Source organism: Galeopterus variegatus, unplaced genomic scaffold, assembly GCF_000696425.1.
Source record: "Galeopterus variegatus unplaced genomic scaffold, G_variegatus-3.0.2 Scaffold4488, whole genome shotgun sequence".
NCBI classification, from domain to species: domain Eukaryota; kingdom Metazoa; phylum Chordata; class Mammalia; order Dermoptera; family Cynocephalidae; genus Galeopterus; species Galeopterus variegatus.
Genome location: NW_007730599.1, coordinates 27,579 through 45,477, shown reverse-complemented (window position 1 = coordinate 45,477; position 17,899 = coordinate 27,579). Strand labels below are relative to the sequence as shown.

The 17,899-nt window shown below is 39.3% G+C and overlaps 1 protein-coding gene across 1 annotated transcript in view; it reads left to right on the top strand.

Moving 5' to 3' along the window:
- C4BPA (complement component 4 binding protein, alpha) overlaps positions 1 to 17,899 on the top strand; it is a 35,338-nt gene continuing 17,439 nt past the window's right edge. Inside the window, exons 1-5 of the mRNA XM_008587663.1 lie at positions 1 to 313; positions 1,379 to 1,561; positions 4,450 to 4,549; positions 11,766 to 11,851; positions 12,007 to 12,201. Coding sequence (XP_008585885.1) covers positions 100 to 313; positions 1,379 to 1,561; positions 4,450 to 4,549; positions 11,766 to 11,851; positions 12,007 to 12,201 — 778 coding nt within the window. The 5' untranslated portion in view covers positions 1 to 99. The remainder of the gene's footprint in view (positions 314 to 1,378; positions 1,562 to 4,449; positions 4,550 to 11,765; positions 11,852 to 12,006; positions 12,202 to 17,899) is intronic.

Below are 17,899 nucleotides of genomic sequence, written 5' to 3'. Positions count from 1 at the left end.
GCTGTAATTTCCTTGAATTAATTGTAATTTCCTTAAGTTTTCCACTTCAGGCTGTAATTTCCTTGAAGACTGGGATCCCATAGCATTATCCTGTGCTTTATGACAAGTGGGAATTCAATGACTGTTAAATTGAGTTCTTTCTACAGAAAAATGTCAGAAATGGAGCAAGTCGTGCACCCCCCAAGAGCTCCAAATGGGACCCTTCATAGAAAGAGGGAAATAGCAGCCTGGCCCTTCTTTAGGCTGTGGGAAGTCTCTGATCCAACTCTGTTCCAGATGACCTTGTTTGCTGCTCTGTTGGCTGTTGTTGTTGGTGAGTAACAGGAGACAAGTTCAGAACAGCCCTAGACAATCAAGATCATCCAACCGTTCACCGTTAAGACTAAAAAAGTGATGACTAAGCTCCTAGCAGAAATCCACTTTCAGCAACAAAGGCACCTGCTGGAATTTAAGGGAATTTGCTTTACACATAAAAGAGGCAATTTTCTAGATACTTTCCCCTAGAATTTCTTCTCTAGGAATTTCCAGAACAATCTGTCTCCCAACCATGACTTGAAACAAATCTGTATTATCTATCAGTCTGGCTGAACAGTTTTCACTGCCTGTGGGTTTATCCAGAACGGAGAGGTGAGGTATGTATTTCTAGGGGGACTCTTAAAAGGTAAATCAGTTCTGTATTTAATTCCTGCAAGGAAAACAGGATTAAGATTTTTATGTTTCAAGGGCTCCACACTTCCTGCTCCATATCATTCAAAATCCAAAAGGAACAAAACATATAAATTAAAAATGTAGTTCCTACACATTTCGCAGCCACTCAGTCTCCCTTTCCTTAGGCAGCCAATGTTACATAGTGTTTATTTTTATTATTTTTTTATGAAAATAAAAAAAAAATAGCAGCTGGCTTGTAAAGGGATCAAACCCTGGACCTTGGTGTTATCAGCACCATGCTCTAACCAGCTGAGCAAACTGGCCAGCCCTGTAATGTCATTTTTAATGAAATAATATGTTTCTGCTGAGGCAAACTTGTAGGGACTTCTGGCTTTTCACGTGTGCATCTGAGTCAGCAGAAAAGGGGAATCTGATAGGCTGATGACATCCATATCTTTCCTCCTTTCTAAATAAATTACCTCATATATGGTAGAGAATGGATAAAAATGTATGCCTTTTATCATTATAATTTGTCATTATTGCTGTCATCATTTATCAGCAAACATATTACTGAGTGATCACTGGATTCACCGAACTGAGGGGATAATAGAAGTTATGATTTTTCTTGATTAGAGGAGAAAAGAATTGCCCCTGCTCTAAAAATCAGACCAGTGAAGATGCTGTGTCCCATGATATAACTTTTGTTGCTCTTTGTCATTTCGGTGTCCAGGTGATTGTGGTCTTCCTCCCAATTTACCATTTGCTTCTCCAATAAATACATTGAATGAGACAAGATTCAAAACTGGAACTGTTCTGAAATACAGCTGCCGCCCTGGCTACAGCAGGGCCCTTTCAAGTCAGATTCTTGTTTGTAAACCTCGAGGCCGGTGGGAGTACAGTGACTTCTGTGTCAGTAAGTATCAACATTTATTTTTCTCATTTGTGCTTTTTCCATTTTTGGAAAGTTGTTTCAGGAACTAAACTTCCTGAATCTTTAGACACCAGAAATCATCTAGTTTCTCAATTACTGATTTCAACATACACATTGTGCCACTTTTTAAAAAACGAAACAAAACAAAATAAAGCAGAAAAATTAGGAGTTAGCTAATTACATTGAAAAAGAAGTCTATTCTTTAGAAGTAATTCACCAAATACTTCATTCAAGAAATAAACCACAAATTCAATTTTAATATATTGGAAACGAGATTCACTTTTTAAAAATTATAACAAGCTTGTGGCTAAGGGGTCTCCGGTTACTCAGTTGGTTAAAGTGTGGTGCTAAAATTAAAAAAAAGAAAATTAAAATTAAAAAAAAAAAGGTGTGGTGCTGATAACACCAAGGTCAAGGGTTTCGACCCTCTACAGGCCAACTGCCAAAAACATATATATATTTTTTATACATATATATGTGTGTGTGTGTATAGTATGTATATGACAGAACTGCTAAGAATACACATTGGGGAAAAGACAAACTCTTCAGTAAATGGTGCTGGGAAAACTGGATAGCCATGCGCAGAATCATGAAACTAGACCCCCACCTCTCACCATGTACAGAAATCAGCACAAAATGGATTAAAGATTTAAATGTAAAACCCAAAAAACTATTAAACAACTAGAAGAAATAGGAGAAATGATCCACGACATAGGGCTGGGCAAAGAGTTTTTAAATGAGACTTAAAAAGTATAAACAATAGAAGCAGAACTGGTCGAATGGGATTACACCAAACTAAAAGACTTTCACACATCAAAGGAAACTGTTAACAGTGAAGAGACAACCTACAGAATGGGGGGAAATATTTTCAAACTCTACATCTGACAAGGGGTTGATATAAAGAATACATAAGGAACTTAATACAACAACAGCAAATAATAATAATAATAACAGTAACCTAATTGAGAAATGGGCAAAGGATATTAACAGACATTTCTCAAAAGAAGACATACAAATGGCCAATAAGCGTATGAAAAAAGTGTTCAACATCACTAATCATCAGAGAAATGCAAATCGAAACAGCGATGAGATGCCACCTCACTCCAGTTAGAATGGCTATTATCAAAAAGACAAAAGAAAACAAATGTTGGCGAGGGTGTGGAGAAAAGGGAACATGTGCACACTGTTGGAGGGAGTATAAACTAGTACAGCCATTATGGAAAACAGTATGGAGGGTCCTCAAAAATTAAAAATAGAACTACCATAGCATCCAGCAATCCCACTACTAGGTACACACCCAAAGGAGATGAAGTCAGTATGTCAAAGAGAGATCTGCACTCCCATGTTTATTGTAGCACATTTTACAATAGCCAAGATATGGAATCAACCTGAGTGTCCAACAGCAGATGAATGGATTAAAAAAATGTGGTGTATATATACACAATGGGATACCGTTCAGCCATAAGACAGAACTAAATCCTGTCATTTGTGGCAACATGGATGGACTTGGACGTCATTATGTTAAGAGAAGCAAGCAAGGTACAGAAAGACAAATACCACGTGACCTCACTCATGTGGAATCTAAGGGGGAGAAAAGTTGATATTATAGGGGCAGAGAATAGAACAGGGGTTACTAGAGACTGGCAGGGAAGGGCAGGGGGAGGGAAACAGGGAGAGGCTAGTCAACGGGGACAGAATTACAATTAGATAGGAGTAGTAAGTTCTACTGCACGGTAGGGTGCTATGGTTAACAGATAAGTTTTGTGTATTACATAATAGCTAGAGGAGAGGCTTTCGAATGTTTTCACCACAATGTAATAATAAACGCATGAGGTGATTGATACATGAACTACCCTGACCAATTATTATACAACATATTTATGTATCGAAACATCAGATTGTACCCCATGAGTGTGTACAAGCTAGAGGAGAGGCTTTCGAATGTTTTCACCACAATGTAATAATAAACGCATGAGGTGATTGATACATTAACTACCCTGACCCAATTATTATACAACATATTTATGTATCGAAACATCAGATTGTACCCCATGAGTGTGTACAATTAAAATGTGTAAGTTAAAAAAAATAGAGAGAGAGAAAAAATAAATTTTCCCTCTCCACCAAAAAAAGAAAAAGGCATGATCTTTATCCAGAATGAATGGCCCATAAATGGTGGAAGACCGGCCTGTGATAAGGATAATCGTGTTACCAGAAATGAACTAACTGCTCCATGAACTCAGGATGAGAAGAGAGTCCTTCTGAACTTAGAAATACATAAGGAACATTTGAGATCCACCTTAATGAACAGTTAGAATTTAAAAAAAAAAAAAAAGCCATGTGTCTAGTCTAGAAAGTGGTAATGCAGTTTCCAAAGTAACCTCACAGAAAATTTCTGCTGTGTTTGGAAAAAGCAGCTATGATTCACTGTCAGTTGGGAATGCATTTGGGGATGTTTTCCAGTAGCAAGGGTATACAAAAACCTGTTCCTTCTCCTTTCTGTTCCTTTTGTGATCATGCGTTTTGAGTGGCCTAGACTCAAAGTACATGCTGCCAACATAGAATGGAGCACAGATCCCAGGTCCTGGTTGGTGAATTAAACCCTGGATGATAGACTCCATTACCACAGTGATTTAAATGAGCATTTTTCTCTAATGGTAAAATATACATACCAGAAAAAAATGAAATCAAATTTTTGTATTCATTTTTCTTCCAGAATCAAAATTCGGTGAGTCAGGATCAGAAATAAGTTTGAATCTAGACTTTTGGGTCTTTCTAGAAGCAAAGGTGGAACTTGATCAGTAAATCTTCTTTTCTAATGCCGTATTTGTGCTTGGAATCACTAATCATCATTTAAAATTTTCTCACAGAAAAACGATGCAAAAACCCAGGAGATTTACCTAATGGGCAAGTGGAAATTAAGACAGATTTGTCTTTCGGATCCAAATTAGAATTCAGCTGTTCGGAAGGGTGAGTGTGAGGCAATCTAGAAACCATTTTTTCAAATCAGTTTTTTAATCAGCTAATGTGTTCATATATTTCAAAATTTAAAATGATGTAAAAAGGTATACACTGAGAACTCTCTCTTCCATTCTCTCTCTTTATACCCCATTCCTTGCTGTCCTCAAGCAAAGATCCATTTTTATTGGTTTCTTATGTACCTTTCTAGTGTTTCCTTATACAAATACAAGCCAAGAAATTAACAGGCGTTTTTATTTTTCTCACTTCCAATAACAAACATAGTTTTGAATCTTGCTTTATTTTTTACCTATCCATATATACTGGAGATATTTCCATGTTTATGCACAGAGAGGTTCCTCATTCATTTACTTTTACAACTGCATAGAATTTTATTGTGTTAATGTGCCATGGCTTAAAAATCCCTTTGATGGATCCATGGATATTTCCAATCTTTGCTATTCTGAACAATGCTCTGATGCATGACCCTGTACATATGTCATTTTGTACATCTGTAGGGTAAATTCGCAGAGGTGGCATTTCTGGGTCAAAGACTACATATATTTAAAAATTTAAAAGATATTGCCACATTACTTTTTTAAAGGGTGACATGGTTTTGCAGAGTGTGCGAATGTCTGTCACTCCATAAACTCTCCAGCTTTGTTGTCAAACTTTTGATAATGTGTCAAATTTTGAATTTTTTCCAATTTAGGAGGTAAAAATGAAATCTCGCTATGATTTCAATGTATGTTTCTCTTATTATGAGTAAAGTTGAGTGTATTTTTATATGTTCAAGAGATGTTTGAATTTATTTGTGAATTATTTGGCATGTCCATTGCCTATTTTTTCTCTTAACTAGTTGATCTTTTTATTCTTAATTTCTAGGAGATATATTTATATACACATACATACTCATGAGCCTATGCATATCAGGGTTCTGGCTTTGTTTCTGACATGAGCTGTAACGTTTCCCTCTGGGGTGTGTGTGTGTGTGTGTGTGTGTGTGTGTGTGTATCTTTGACTTGGCTATTCGTGTTTTTTCCTTCTCAAGGAAAAATTATTTGCTTTTACGTTGTCAAATTTTTTAACCTCCCGTGTGTGTGTGTATCTTTGACTTGGCTATTAGTGTTTTTTCCTTCTCAAGGAAAAATTATTTGCTTTTACGTTGTCAAATTTTTTAACCTCCCTTTTAAAAATAGCTTCTGAATTTTATGTCCTAATCAAAAACATTCTCCCCAATACAAAGTTATAAAATAATTGCCTATATTTTTTCTACTTTTTTATTTTCATATTTTTTAATGTTTGATCCATTTCAAGTTAATATATAGTATACAGTACAAGGTACAGATCCTACTCTCTCTTTTTCCAAATGGCTTTTCTGTTATCTCCACATCATTTATTAAACAGTTCATCTTCAATCCAGTGATTTGAGATGCTCTTTGATACTATATTAAATTCCTGTATTTGTCTGGGTCTACATTTCTGGACTTTCTATTCAATGCCATTGTTTTGTCTATATATTCATGTACAAGTTTCATAGTCTTTTAGTTTAGTTACTAAGGCTTTATAGTGTGTTTTAATAGGCAATATGGATAGTCCTACCTTATTTCTCATCTTTTAGGAGTTTTCCTGAAAATACTTTTTTTTTTTTTTTAAGATGACCAGTAAGGGGAATCTTAACCCTTGACTTGGTGTTGTCAGCACCACGCTCTCCCAAGTGAGCCATGGGCTGGCCCTAAAAGTAATTTTTTTTTTAATGAACTTTAAAGTTAGGCACATTTTTAAATTGGTTTTGGATTTTTTTTTTTTTTTTGTCCTTTTTGAGACCGGCCACACCGCGCTCAGCCAGTGAGCGCTGTGAGCGCACTGGGCATCCCTATATAGGATCCGAACCTGCGGTGGGAGTGCTGCTGCGCTCCCAGCGCCGTACTCTCCCGAGTGCGCCACGGGCTCGGCCCTGGATTAGTTTTTAACCTAATTTTAGCAGAATAGATATTTTATAATGTCAGTCTCTCTAGAAAAGAATACATTACTATAAGAAACACAAAACTTCTTCTACCGTGTTAGGGTCTCTGTTGGCCCTAAGGTGACATAAAACAGATTAACAAGAGAAACACATACAAATTTTATTTTTACATGCATATGGAAGCCTTCACAGGAAAATGAAGACCCCAAAAGTGGTTAGGCTTATATACCAGGTTGAACAAAGAGCAGTTATTTTGAACAAGTAAGTAAAATATTTGGAAAGGCTAAAGAAAGATAAGGGTTATTTTAACAAGGTTTGTTTGTACAGATTTCTGTTGGCCTCAACTCCCTGTCTCTGGTGATAAGAATGTTCTCTTTCTTCTGGTACAGGGAGGGCATCTTTCATGTGGGAATTTTATCTCCTGCTTTCAGGAGGAAAAGGGGAGGTCAGAGCGCGCTTCTCGCATCTGCTGTTTATCAAGTACCTTTAACTCAAAGCAATCCTTGGGCTGGGTGGCAAGTTTGGGGGAGGCATGTTCTGCTACCCTTTATTATGTTTTCCCCATTCATTTCAGTTTTTTTTTTGGCAGCTGGCCAGTACAGGGATCAAACCCTGGACCTTGGTGTCATCTATACCACACTCTAACCAGCTGAGCTAACCAGCCAGCCCTGTTTTAGCCCTTTTTGTTGTTTCTTCAGGATTATCTCAAAGTTTTCCTTATATACACTTTGCATTTCTTGGAGTGTTTGAACCTAGGTATTTTATTTTTGCTATTTTGAATATATTCTAAATGATTGATTATCTATCTATCTACCTATCTACTATTGATTTCTCAATAGTTAGTTTGAGATCTCAGCTAATTTTCTGAATTCTTTTATTGTTTATAATAATCTTTCAGTTGAATTCTCTTGGGATTATCTGGTTTGTATTCACATCCTCTGCAAATAGTGGCTGTTTTACCTCCTACTTTCCAATTTTGAATTTCTGATTTCTTTCTCTTGTCTGTTTACATGAGTTAATTATATCAGTCAGGATTCACTCAGAGGAATAGAACCACAGGGTTTATTGTAGGGATCTGACTTGACACAGTTGTAGGAGGTGGTTAAACAGTGTACAGGAAGCTATTTCTTCGTGCTTGGTGCTGTGACCTGAAACTAGCAGGGAAGGGGGTCAGGAAGGGAAGGTGAATGTGTACTGAGTGCTGCAAGGACAAGCTGGAACCTGCAAGGATGAGCGAGGGGCCCACCATCATAGACCGGACTTCGCAGTGTTCTTTCACTGCCTCTTAGCCTTCAACTTCAAAGATGCAGGTGACCCGTAGGAGAAGTTGTCTTCTGCACAGTACTAATGTCAGAGTACATGAAGGAGGGGTTCCTGCACTTGCTGGTTCTGCTGTGGCCTGGCTGTGTCCTCTGCCAATAAGGTGATAGAGCAGAGAGGCAACACTGTGTGTGAACTGCAATCACATCCTGTGCTCTGCTTTCAAGCATGTAAGGAATACGGCTACTAATTCACATTCACCCTCTCCTGTGGGCCATACGACCTTGGTATTATGCCTGCAAGAGAATTCTGGGAAACATCTCCAGCTTAGCCAAGTCGACACAACACAAGTCTACCGTAGTCCGTCCCTTGTCCAATTGGTATTCATGTGCACTTGTTTTAACCATACTTAGCTTAACTCCCAAATAAAGGCAGTAGCAAAATTATGCTCCCACCTTACATAATGCAACTATCCCTCATCTAACTGAAATCGTGCTAACTCTTTCCCCAAGGAGGGCCCTCTTTGAGCTGAGTAATATCTCCTCTTTGATATCCTGCAACTTAAATACTGAGATGTAAGGTAAACCACTATCAACACATCTTGCATTATATAGTAAGAGAATGAAAGAGGTCAAGAGAAAAAAATTCAGTTTATTCTAAATGTACTTGTACTGAAATAAGAAAAATATTCATAACTATCAGGTTCCTCATTTCTGCATCTGGTTATGTGTAATAGAACTGCAAGCTTCTATTACTCATTCCATATTCTTTTTGCCCTCAGTAAGCACTTCATCTGATTTTGGTTCCTTGCCCAATGGGGTCACCTAAGCCTTCATTCTTGAAGGGTCTGGGCCATTAGCAGTCCTGCCTGTTTTGGGTTGTTTTAGTTTTCCATTGATTTTAATTATAGGGCATGGAAGTACAAAGAGGTGGCCCAGGGAATCTGCATTCCAGACATATTTGTTCTTATCACCATTGTGCAGAAGTAATTCAATTTCCCCTTGATAATCAGGACTAACTTCCCCGACCACCAGGGTAACCCCCTTCTTTGCCTTTTCATTCACTTGTGTGAGGGTCCAGAGTTGAGAGATCTCAAATTCAAGTTTAATTTGGGGTTGCCAGATAAAATACAGGATGACCAATTAATTTTGAATTTCAGAATAACAATGAATAATTTTAATATAAATGTGCTCCGTGCAATATTTGAATCACACTTATACTAAAAAAAGTTTGTGGTCTACATGAAGCTTAAGGTTAACAAAGCACCCTATATTTTTATTTGCTAAATCTGGAAAGTCTAATTTTGGGATTCCCATGGTAGAAGCATACCTCCATTGGTAACTAAGACTTTTAGACCAACAGAGAATGTTACTTATTTCTCCTTTTTAGAATTTACTGAGGTTTTAGGGTGCATCATAATATATGGTCAATTTTTGTTAATATTCCACAGGCACTAGAAATAAAGGTATATTTTTTATTATCAATATATAAAGTTTGATATACACATCAGATCTACTTTGCTGAGCTCTTTTGAATATTTTATTATGCTTCTCTTTATATGCCTTAAACATAAATATGGAATTAACATAAATGAACACTTTCATAATCATTTTAAATATTATAAAATATATTAATGATAATTAATAGCATATTTTGACCATTTTTTTCTTATATCCTATGTATTTTTGTTTTGTTGAAATTTCTGCTACATATTTTGGTACATAAACATTTATAGCTCTTTACAGCAAATCAAAATCTTTATAAAATACCCATCTTTGTGTAATATAATAATGTTGGTTCTGATGTCCAATTTATGGGATATTTAATATCATTATCTCTTTTTTTCTTTTGGTTTGCATTTGCTTGATATAACGTTACCTGTCCTTTTATTTTTAATCTGCCTGAAACACTTTTATGTTCCTCTGTTATATACAACATAGAGTTGAATTTTGCTCCAATTTAAAGCTCTTTTTCTTTCAATAGGAGACTTAAGTCTAATTACCTTTATTGATATGAATGCTATCTATACACCTGGTTTTGTCGTATTATTTCATATTTTGAACTATATGTATATATGTGTATATTTATTTACTATTTAAAAATATATTTTGATATTTAGGAAAGTTCAAAATTTGGTTCCGGTAGCTACCTTTATACATTTACGTTTATATTATATCATTATTCTCCTTTATCTTTAGACAGTTTAAATTTGTTCCTTGTTACAAGAAGCAATAAATTTGTCTAGTAATTGCTCCTCCACTCCTGGCCCCCTCTATCTTCTCTACCAGTAAATTTATGTCATTTGCATTATCTAATGTCTACTTTGTATTTAACGTTAATGTTAAACATTCATGTATATCTACAGGTTGATCTGACTCCCAGGTCTTGCAGATGAGGCAATGTGGGAGTTTGTTTTGTTTTCTATTCTCTTCCTCATCTTCTGTTTTTTGTTAGTTATATCATTTCAGCACTAAGTGTACAACATTTATATTTCGCTCCATCACTCTTAACCCCAACTTCATTTAGGTCTTAGACCTATGTGTTCAATGCTTACTTCTACCATTTGTTTTTTGTTTTTGTTTTTGTTTTTGCTAATGTTACCCTTGTTGTGTCTTGGTTGGCTATAATTTGGTCTATAGGCTTTCCAAAAAAAAAAAAAAAAAAGCCCCAAGTGAAAATTACTCCTTGAGTACTTGCAGGTTCAAATAATATATCTGAGGCATTGATTTTTAAAAGATAATGTGGCTGGATATAAAATATGTGGGTCATACTTTTTTTCTTAGATATCTTATAGGTATACTATACTACCTTTGGTTAGTGAATACGGTTGATGTGAATTTCTTTCTCTTGTACATGACATTGTCTTTCTTTGGCTGTCCAAAGATATTATTCTTTAAAATCTAGTAGTTTTATTCTTAGTTGTTTTGATAGGGATGATTTGGTTCATTTTTTTGTGGCTATGTGCTGTACAATTTTATTACGTAAGTTAAAGTATTATTTTATTTCAGTAATATTTACTTGAAATACATTTTTAAATAGTTATTTTGTTCTCTCTTAGGTTCCTTCCTTAGGTACTCCAATTAAGCATATGATGGTTTTACTTTCCTTACTGTCTGTATCTATCATTTTTTCTCTAGTCTTTTTTCTTGTTAGTTTTTTTTTGTTGTTGTTAATTTTCTCAGTTTCATCCTCTGTTTCCCTTGTTGTATATAGCTCCCAAGAGGGAAAGTGAGACGATTCAGAACTAAGGTGCTGTTGGAACAGCCAGAAACAATGTTTTTTGCTTGGTCTCTTGGCTAGGTTAGATAAACTACATTTTAAAGAAATTTCCAAGCAAATGCTTAATTCTAGCTGTATTTTATCTTATTAAAAGTTATACTTTTCTTTAAATAATTATTCAGTAAATTCTAGAGGCTCTTAGATTGCTGAAAGTGACATTTCCTTAGTGTTCTATCACATTGTAGGTTTATTCCTTGATGGTGCTACAATGAGAAAACATACTAGCAATGCCTTTTTCATTACACATAGATGGCAGTGAGACAAACTGAAGAAAGATTAGGACTTCTCAAGAGGGTGGTAAACAGGGACTTAATGGCATATGAGAGTAAGCCAAGCACCTGGAAGTCAGAAGGAGGCTTCAAACCAGAGATCGCATGAATTTGGGGTCAGTTATCTAGCCGGTACTCTCACCCAAAGAAAACTGCAGAACACACTCCGGTGAGTCTTCTATTGTCCTGTTTGAGTTCTGTATGAATAACATGCCGATACCTAGAATATGTTCAATAACAGACCAAACAATGAAAGAACAAGTGAAGAAACACACACACTCATTGCAGGGATGAAGTTTTACTAGATGCAGTGCTCAATGGGAAGTCCTATCCAAGAAAACATTATTTCTGCATTTTAATATTGAGTAACAGTTTTATTTGTTCAGACCCCTTTATCTAATTTAATTTAGGGTGAGAAGAATTCCATTATAGTCTTTGGTCCTGTCTTATTCAGATATGTCTTAATTGGCTCAACCACTAGTCATTGTGAGATCCAAGATAGAGGAGTTGAATGGAGTGATCCTCTTCCACAATGTGAAAGTAAGTAAAGATATTTTTTATATATAATTACAAACCTAAACCATATTAGGAAATAACATTCTTGTGCAATTTTGGTTAGAATTAGAATTTGCATGAATTTTAGATGTGTAACAATGCCCTCCCTGATTATTTTTCTCTTCACTCTCTCATCTCAGTTGTCAAGTGCGAGTCCCCTCCACACATCAGCAATGGGAAGCACAATGGTGGAGATGAACAAATCTACACATATGGGTCTTCAGTCACCTACACCTGTGACCCCAACTTCTCACTCTTAGGTGAAGCCTCCATTTCCTGCACAGTGGAGAATAAAACAATAGGTGTCTGGAGCCCAAGCCCTCCTACCTGTGAAAGTAAGTCATACTACCTGTGAAAGTAAGTCATAAGAGCCCAAGCCCTCCTACCTGTGAAAGTAAGTCATAAAGATGAATTCTGCTTTGAATTGTTTGTTCTCTTTTGTTTAAAAGAAAAAGGAAGGTGAATTTATTGGGGAAATGGAAGAATGCCATCATTTATTTGGCGAGCTTATACTTATTGCTTGCAGGGTTAGAATATAGTAACAAATGGCACCAATATCTCACGGGTTTGGTGAAGTAAAAGTTTATTCTCATTCATACCAAGTCAGCTGCACGTTCAGGAGACTCTCCAGAGCAGCCGTAGTCTATGTATTAGCTTAACAACCAGCTCAGCAAACCAGGTTGCTTTGACCTGATGACACTTCCATATCAAAATGTGCCTTCACAATCTCTTCAAAAGAGGAAAAAAGAAAGACAAGTTGTGACCTGGCTATTAAGAGCTCTGGCCTGGAAGTGACCACATATTATTTTTCCATATCAAAATGTGCCTTCACAATCTCTTTAAAAGAGGAAAAGAGAAAGACAAGTTGTGACCTGGCTATTAAGAGCTCTGGCCTGGAAGTGACCACATATTATTTTCCATTGCAGTCCTTTGTTTGCAACTAGTAACATGTAGGCACTACCTACCCTCAGAGGACTGGGGAATATAGTATTTTGTCTATTCAGGAAGCAAAAATGGAAATATTGGTAAGCACTTGTAATGTCAGCCATATATACCTATTGGGCAAACAAAACCTACTAAATACCAGAAGGTCAGCAGGACAAACAAGCAATGATTGAGCCAGAAGATATATTAGGCTATTGCTAGTTTGCTAGCGCAAGGCATCTTCCTTTATTACTTAAATAGTATTGTTTACTATTACTTCCTTTATTACTTAAATAGTATTGTTTACTATTCTGACTAACCAGAGAACACAATCAAACCAGGGGGACTAGAGAGTACGATACTGCAAACACTTCAAAATTCCTGGAGTCAGGTCTGCAAAAGGTGGAGATGGAAGTAGCAGGGGCTGGAAAAGTGAGAGCTTAGTAGGGCCTCATGTGTCACGCTCAGGAGTTCAGAACAAACATGAAGGTGAGTATTGGAAGGCTTTAACCGGGGTAGTAAATGTGCTGTATTTTAGAAAGATAACTCTGGCTTCAGGATGGACAACAATTTGAAGCAGGACAAAACTTAACTAAGAGGTACCTGCTATGGTCTGTATGTGTCCCTTCAAGTTCACGTTGGAACCGAAGATCGATCAGTCATGAAGGATCCACCCTTGTGAATGGGATTAGTGCCCTTATAAAAGAGATTAAAGGGAGCTCCCTGATACCCTTGCCCTTCTGCCATGTGAGGGCATAGTGTTCAACCCATCCTCCATGGAGGATGCGACATAAAGGTACCATCTCAGAAGCAGAGAACAAATCCTTACCAGACACCAAATCTGCTGGTGCCTAGATCTTGAACCTTCAAACTTCCAGAACTATGAGAAATAAATTTCTCTTGTTTATTAACTACTCAGTCTAAGGCATTTTGTTACAGCAGCAGGAACAGACTAAGATAGCGCCTGTTGCAAACATCCAGCTGAGAAGCAAAGGTGTCTTCACCTGTAGCCATGGCAGTGGGCCTGGGGAGAAGTTGAGGGATTTTATAGAGAAGTTAATGCAGAAGGATTGACAGGACTTGATGACCAACTGGACGTGGGGTGGGGAATGGGGGTTCATTTTTCGCTTGTGAGGGCACAGGTCTTTGATGACCTGGCTGCCTCTTGATGACCACCATTCTATTACCATGGGCCACTGATCCAAAACCAAAATCATCTGGGAAATTAGGCCATTATATTAGAAGCTGAAAGAAAGTGAGCCGAAACACCAGGTACTGATCAAGCTTTATTAAAGGAAAAGCATATGCCAGGCTGTGCTCAAAGTGGAGGGCAGACTGGGGCTGCCCTCAAAATGGAGGACAGCACCAGGCGTGGAGGTAGGAGAGCTTATATAGGGTGCCAAGGGCTGGCTGATACTATGAAGGAGGCGCATTATGCTAATGCAGAAGCTGTGCAACCAGGGTGGAGAACTGCACCCTTGCGGAAGCAAAAGGGTTTCTGTTTCTCAGAATCAGGAGGTTTCTTTTTTTTTTTTTTTTCCTTTTTGTCTTTTTTCATGACCGGCAAGGGATCGCAACCCTCAGTGTCGCGCCCGTACCGGACCGGGACCGGCAATGGGATCACAATCCTCGGTGTTGCGCCCGCACCTCACTCAGCCAGTGAGCGGCCGGTCTGTATGTGGGATCCGAACCCTTGGCGGGAGCGCCGCTGCACTCCCAAGCGGCGCCACCGGGCCGGCCCCAGAATCAGGAGGTTTCTTACAAAGGGAGGGGCTGGCAACTATTTTGTGCTGATTGTGTGCAAAATGGTGCTGGTCATGTCCAAGATCCATCATTCCTGCCTTTTAAGTATAAGGAGAAGGGAAAAGGGGCGAAGGTCTCATTCTTCTGAAGCTACTTCCTGCTGGAGATGGGTGAAGATATGGAAAAAATAAAAGGTTTATGTTGGCAGGGAGAACAATTAGGTGGCAGGGTATTGGTCTTGTGTGGGGAGGCTGTATTCTTCTGGGGGAGGGTCACTGATTCTGAGGGGCTGATATCCTCCTTGCAGGAACAATTCAGCGACCTTTTGGTTGGTGAAAGTCTGCATACATTCCTGCAAGAAATTAGAGAAACACTGAAAGAGGCAGGGACCAAAGAGTAGGATGTGTCCCAGCACAGTTAGGAGTTCTAGTAGGGGCATACGCCAGGGTATCCAAGGGTTCAGTGACTGGGGCCACCCCAAGGTGTGTTTGTGCTTTGTAACCCTTTGCTTCAGTGATCAGTGCTTGCCTTTAAATGGTTTAAGTTGTTTTGGATCACCCCGGACTCATTTACGTAAAACAGCATTCCTCACCCAAGAAGAGGCAGGTGCCTCCCTTCTCAGCTGTAAGGAGGTCAAGGGCCAAACGGTTCTGTAAAGTGACTGTTGTGAGTGAGGTGACCTGTTGCTGGAGGGAGGAGATGCTATCTATACTTAGTTCTTCTGAAAGATTTTTATAGAATTGAGAGGCAGTAGCAAGGCCCACCAGGCTGGTCCCAGTCATAGGAAGGATCCCTGCCGCAATTAGAAGGCACAATTAGTGCCCTATGGGAGCGGGGAGCACTTCCTGAGAGGGGGGCAAAGTTAGTCCCAGTCCCGTCTCCATCTGTCTGGAGTGTGATGTCAGGGATTAGCCAAACAAATATGCAAGAAATCAAGTTAGGGGGTAGGCAACAGGATAATGTAGTTTTACAGAGGAAATATATTCCAGTTTTAGGGCATGGATGAGGAGGGGGCAAGTGAGCTGTAGAGTTTGGTGGTGTTAGTAAGGCAGAGTGTGGGCAGGCCCCGCACAACACACAACGCTGACAGTCCCCAGTGAGGTGAACTTAGAGGAAGTGAAGAGACGGTTGTGGAAATGTTGTGGGCTGCATCGACGGTGGTGGTGGTGGTGGGGTGACCACAAAAAGTTTCTCATGAAGTGGGAGACCGATGAGTCACTTGGGGAACTGTCTGATTCACTGAGGACTGCATCGTCCCTGCAGACCTGGAACCTCCATGTTCCAGGTAAGGGGGAGCATTGAGATAGTAGGAAAAACATGGGAAGGATGCGAAGGGTGAGGGAGCCAAAAGAATTTAAAAGGTACATTGTCACAATGACATTGCTAAGAAGCATCCAATCCTGTAGCAAGTTCTAGAACAGATAGTATAATAAAAGTTAGGGACATGGAGTGGCATATACTTCTCATGTCCCATGAGGGCAAACCCGCAATAGCAGGTCAGGACCAGTCTTGGAGTAGCTCTTGTGAGAAGGACGTGAGCGGCCTGCAAGAGTGAGAGGATAATCACCGGCAGACGGATCATCCTTCTTCTGGGATTGGGGGGAGAATGGGCTTTGGAGTATGTGAGCCACAGGTGGCATTAGCCAGGAGTTGGTATTTGACCTGATCTCTTTTAAAATGATCCCTCTTTTCTCTTCCTCCTCCCTATTTTTAAAAACCTTGAAAGCTACACTGAGGAGGTCTCGTTGGGTCATATTTGGACCATCCTCAAGTTTTTTTAGTTTTTTTCAAATATCAGGTGCTGATTGGGTAATGAAGTGAGAGTATAAGAAGGCCATGCCTGCAGGGGAGTTTAGATCTATACATGTGTATTTATGTAGGGCCTCAGAGAGGTGGGTTAGGAATTTGATAGGATTTTTAGTGTGATTTCTCTAAGCTTGTCATAATTGACTGACTTGTGAGTAGCCTTTTGGAGGCCATGAAGTAGGTGTGTGATCATGTTATCCTAGAGATCCAGGTCCCCGTGGCCAGCCTGGTAGTCCCAATTTGGGTCCATGTGAGGAACAGCAACAGCTTCCACAGGCCACCTGTTACTCTGAGCATGTACCTCATCTGTCTATTGTTGGGCAGTTACCCAGACCTGTTCCCTGTCCTTAGGGGACAATGTAGTAGTGAGAATCATAAAAATATACCAGGTGAGATCATAAGACTGGGTGAGATATCTGGATTCCTTAAGATATGTGTCTGGGTTGGACTGGAAGGATCCCAGTCACTTTTCAATTTGGGAAATGTCCAAAAGAGAAAGGGGGACATGGACTCAGACAATTCCTTCCATCCCAGTCACTTCACAGAGGGGGATATAAAGGAGCCAGAGCTGAGGTGGGGTTCTTACCTGATGAAGGTGAAGAAAAAGAGGGGTTGGGTGGCTGAGGATGAGCATCTCAAGATCAGGTAGGGGAAAGAGAGAAAAAGGTGAAGGCTGACGGATCAGAAGATTGATCTGAGTCTGGGAGGGGAGGTCAGGCATGAGCTAGGAGAATTTGAGACATAGGATAGTTTTGACAGAAAGAAGGATTGTAGTTGGAGAGAGAAAAAAGGCTTGAACGTAAGGAATCTCTCCAGCCTTTGCCGTTTCAGTGGCAATAGCTGTCTAGGTCTCTGAGAGTATCTAAATCAAGAGTGCCATCTTGTGGCCACTGGGATCCATTGTCTAGTTTGTACTTAGCCCAAACCTGATTGTAAAAATGAGGTGTTCAAGTTTTAACGTCTCCCTAGATGCCAAGAGATTGTCCAGGAGAAAGCCTGGAGGCGTAGAGCATGGAGTAGGATAGAAAATGAAACGTTTAGGTTTAATGTCTCCCTGGAGGCCAAGAGGTAAATTGGCCAGGAGACAGCCCAAGGGCATAGAGCATGGAGGTTTGGATTGTGAGGATCCCATGTGAAGGGTGAGAAAGGAAATGGGCAGTTGTGGTAGAAGAAGGGTGCCAATAATGAGCATCCTCATTGCTGTGCACCTTCTTTTCGAGAGAAAAGCCACTGACCAGCTAGAGGAGCGTCCTTGAATAGCTGGGGGGCAATCCTCCAATAGCTAGAGGCATGAAAGGGATTCCCTCAGCACCTGGGCTTCATAGAGACCATAGCCATAGAGAGTAGTTGGGGGAACCTGTAGAAGCAGGGTCCTCCAATAGCTAGAGGCATGAGAGGGATTCCCTCAGCTACGCACCTGGGCTTCATAGAGACCATAGCCATAGAGAGTAGTTGGGGGAACCTGTAGAAGCAGGACAGACCCACTGACTCACCCTGAATTAAGGCTGATGTTGGATGCATTGGTCTGAAATGGCAAAAGGAGAGAGTCCCAAATGTACC